The sequence below is a fragment of the Malania oleifera genome, chromosome 4, assembly GCF_029873635.1.
Source record: "Malania oleifera isolate guangnan ecotype guangnan chromosome 4, ASM2987363v1, whole genome shotgun sequence".
Taxonomy (NCBI): Eukaryota; Viridiplantae; Streptophyta; class Magnoliopsida; order Santalales; family Ximeniaceae; genus Malania; species Malania oleifera.
Window position 1 is genome coordinate 97,786,352 of NC_080420.1, and position 1,602 is coordinate 97,787,953.

The window sequence follows — 1,602 nt, forward strand, 5'->3', positions numbered from 1 at the left end:
CTCTTATTTTTTAAAATGAACCTTCTATATAAAATTTTCATATATGTCATGTTTCTTGAGAAGGAGTTGTTAAAAGAAAAGTTAGGAAGGAATATTTTTATCTTAAGAAGAGTAATAATAAATTGTTCAGTTCAAAGTTCAAGATGAAATTTAAAATTTGAAATTCAAAATTTGAAAAAATAAAGATTATGAAATAAAAGATAAATTATGTAAGGTTATCCAATTCATGGCACCATGTTAGTTTTAACCTTCAAAATAAAATAAAACAAAACAAAATAAATTGTCTCGTGTACATAATGCAGAAGTCATCTTTATTTTTATTACAAAATCAGCTCTTCCCTAGGAAAAGATATATAGGGAAACAGACTTGACACCACTGAACTAAGAAAAACAAATACGAAGTACAAACTATGCACAACTGGCAGTACCACAGCTGGACCCTGCGACCCATTACAATTCACTTCCTCCTACACATGTAAAGAACTAGGGCAACTAAGGTGAACCACATAAGAAAAAAAACAACATACAACAAAATAAATCACCTACTTAGGCCCCCACCCACAACGCGCACACCCACAAAAAAATAAAATAAAATTCTAGCTTGAGAAGTTCCACGGGGCTTGGAAGCCTTCCCAATTCAGGAGGCCACCTGTTACATCCCAAACTCTGCCACAATTCATCCCCAAAACGTCGTCCATGCTCTCTTCTTCCACCGCCAAGCTCGGGCTCGTCCACCCAACCTCCTCCCTTCTGAACTCTCCCAGCATCAACAACAGCTCCTCATCCTCTTCTTCGCCCGCTGCGCCGTCCACTGCCGCCGCTGCGGCACTCTCTGGAGGCTGCTGCGCCACCGGATGACAGTACTGCTGGGGGAGGTTGAGGATGGCGTCTGAGCCGAAAATCTTGAGCGCGGCTTGGTCGTAGGCCAAGGCGGCCTCCACGGAGGTGTTGAAGGTGCCGAGCCACAGCCTGGCGCCGCGGTTGGCCTCGCGGATCTCGGCCACCCATTTCCCCCACGTCCTCTGCCGAACGCCTCTGAAGGGGCAGAGCGCGTTCTGCGGGCCTCCCTTCCCTCGCATGCACCCTTTCCTTGAACGCCCCATGTTGCTTTTCTTCCCCCTCTTCTGCCTATTCACTGCTACTGATCTTTCCTCCATAGCTGAAGCTTCTCTCTCTGGTAAATTGGATATGGATGGATTGGGTATGCAGATCGAAGGTGGCTGCGTGCGTGTGACCTTTGGGGACTTTATATATATAATAGTTATTCAGGCCAGTGAGAGGTCGATATGGTACGGGCGCCACGTCTTGTAAGTGTACTGGAGCTACTTGGGTGAGCGACAAGTGTAAGGCCTTGGCTGGGCATGCTCTCTGGCCGACACGTTTCGGAGCATAATAGACATATGCGCTGCCTACGTCCAAAAGTTCGTGGGTGACTCCCCACGTCATCAAAAAAACAAAAATACAGTTTAAGGGATTTAGAGCCAAGTGTCAGGGCAATGCGTCTTGACGAGTGGCCTGGCATGCTATGTGGCTGACACATTGACGGCCTTGTTTTGTCTTATCAATGGATCTGTCAATGCCTCCTGTAATTTGGAAATTATC

At 45.8% G+C, this 1,602-nt stretch overlaps 1 protein-coding gene across 1 annotated transcript; it reads right to left on the reverse strand.

Moving 5' to 3' along the window:
* Positions 1–294: 294 nt before the first annotated feature.
* On the reverse strand, positions 295–1,272 carry LOC131154290 (dehydration-responsive element-binding protein 2D-like). The gene has a single exon (XM_058106968.1). The coding sequence runs from the start codon at positions 1,155–1,157 to the stop codon at positions 597–599; it is 561 nt and encodes a 186-aa protein (XP_057962951.1). The 5' UTR covers positions 1,158–1,272; the 3' UTR covers positions 295–596.
* Positions 1,273–1,602: the final 330 nt, after the last annotated feature.

What these genes read in the sequence shown, in the direction of transcription:
- LOC131154290 (XM_058106968.1), bottom strand. Translation starts at nt 1,157, where the DNA reads ATGGAGGAAAGATCAGTAGCAGTGAATAGGCAGAAGAGGGGGAAGAAA.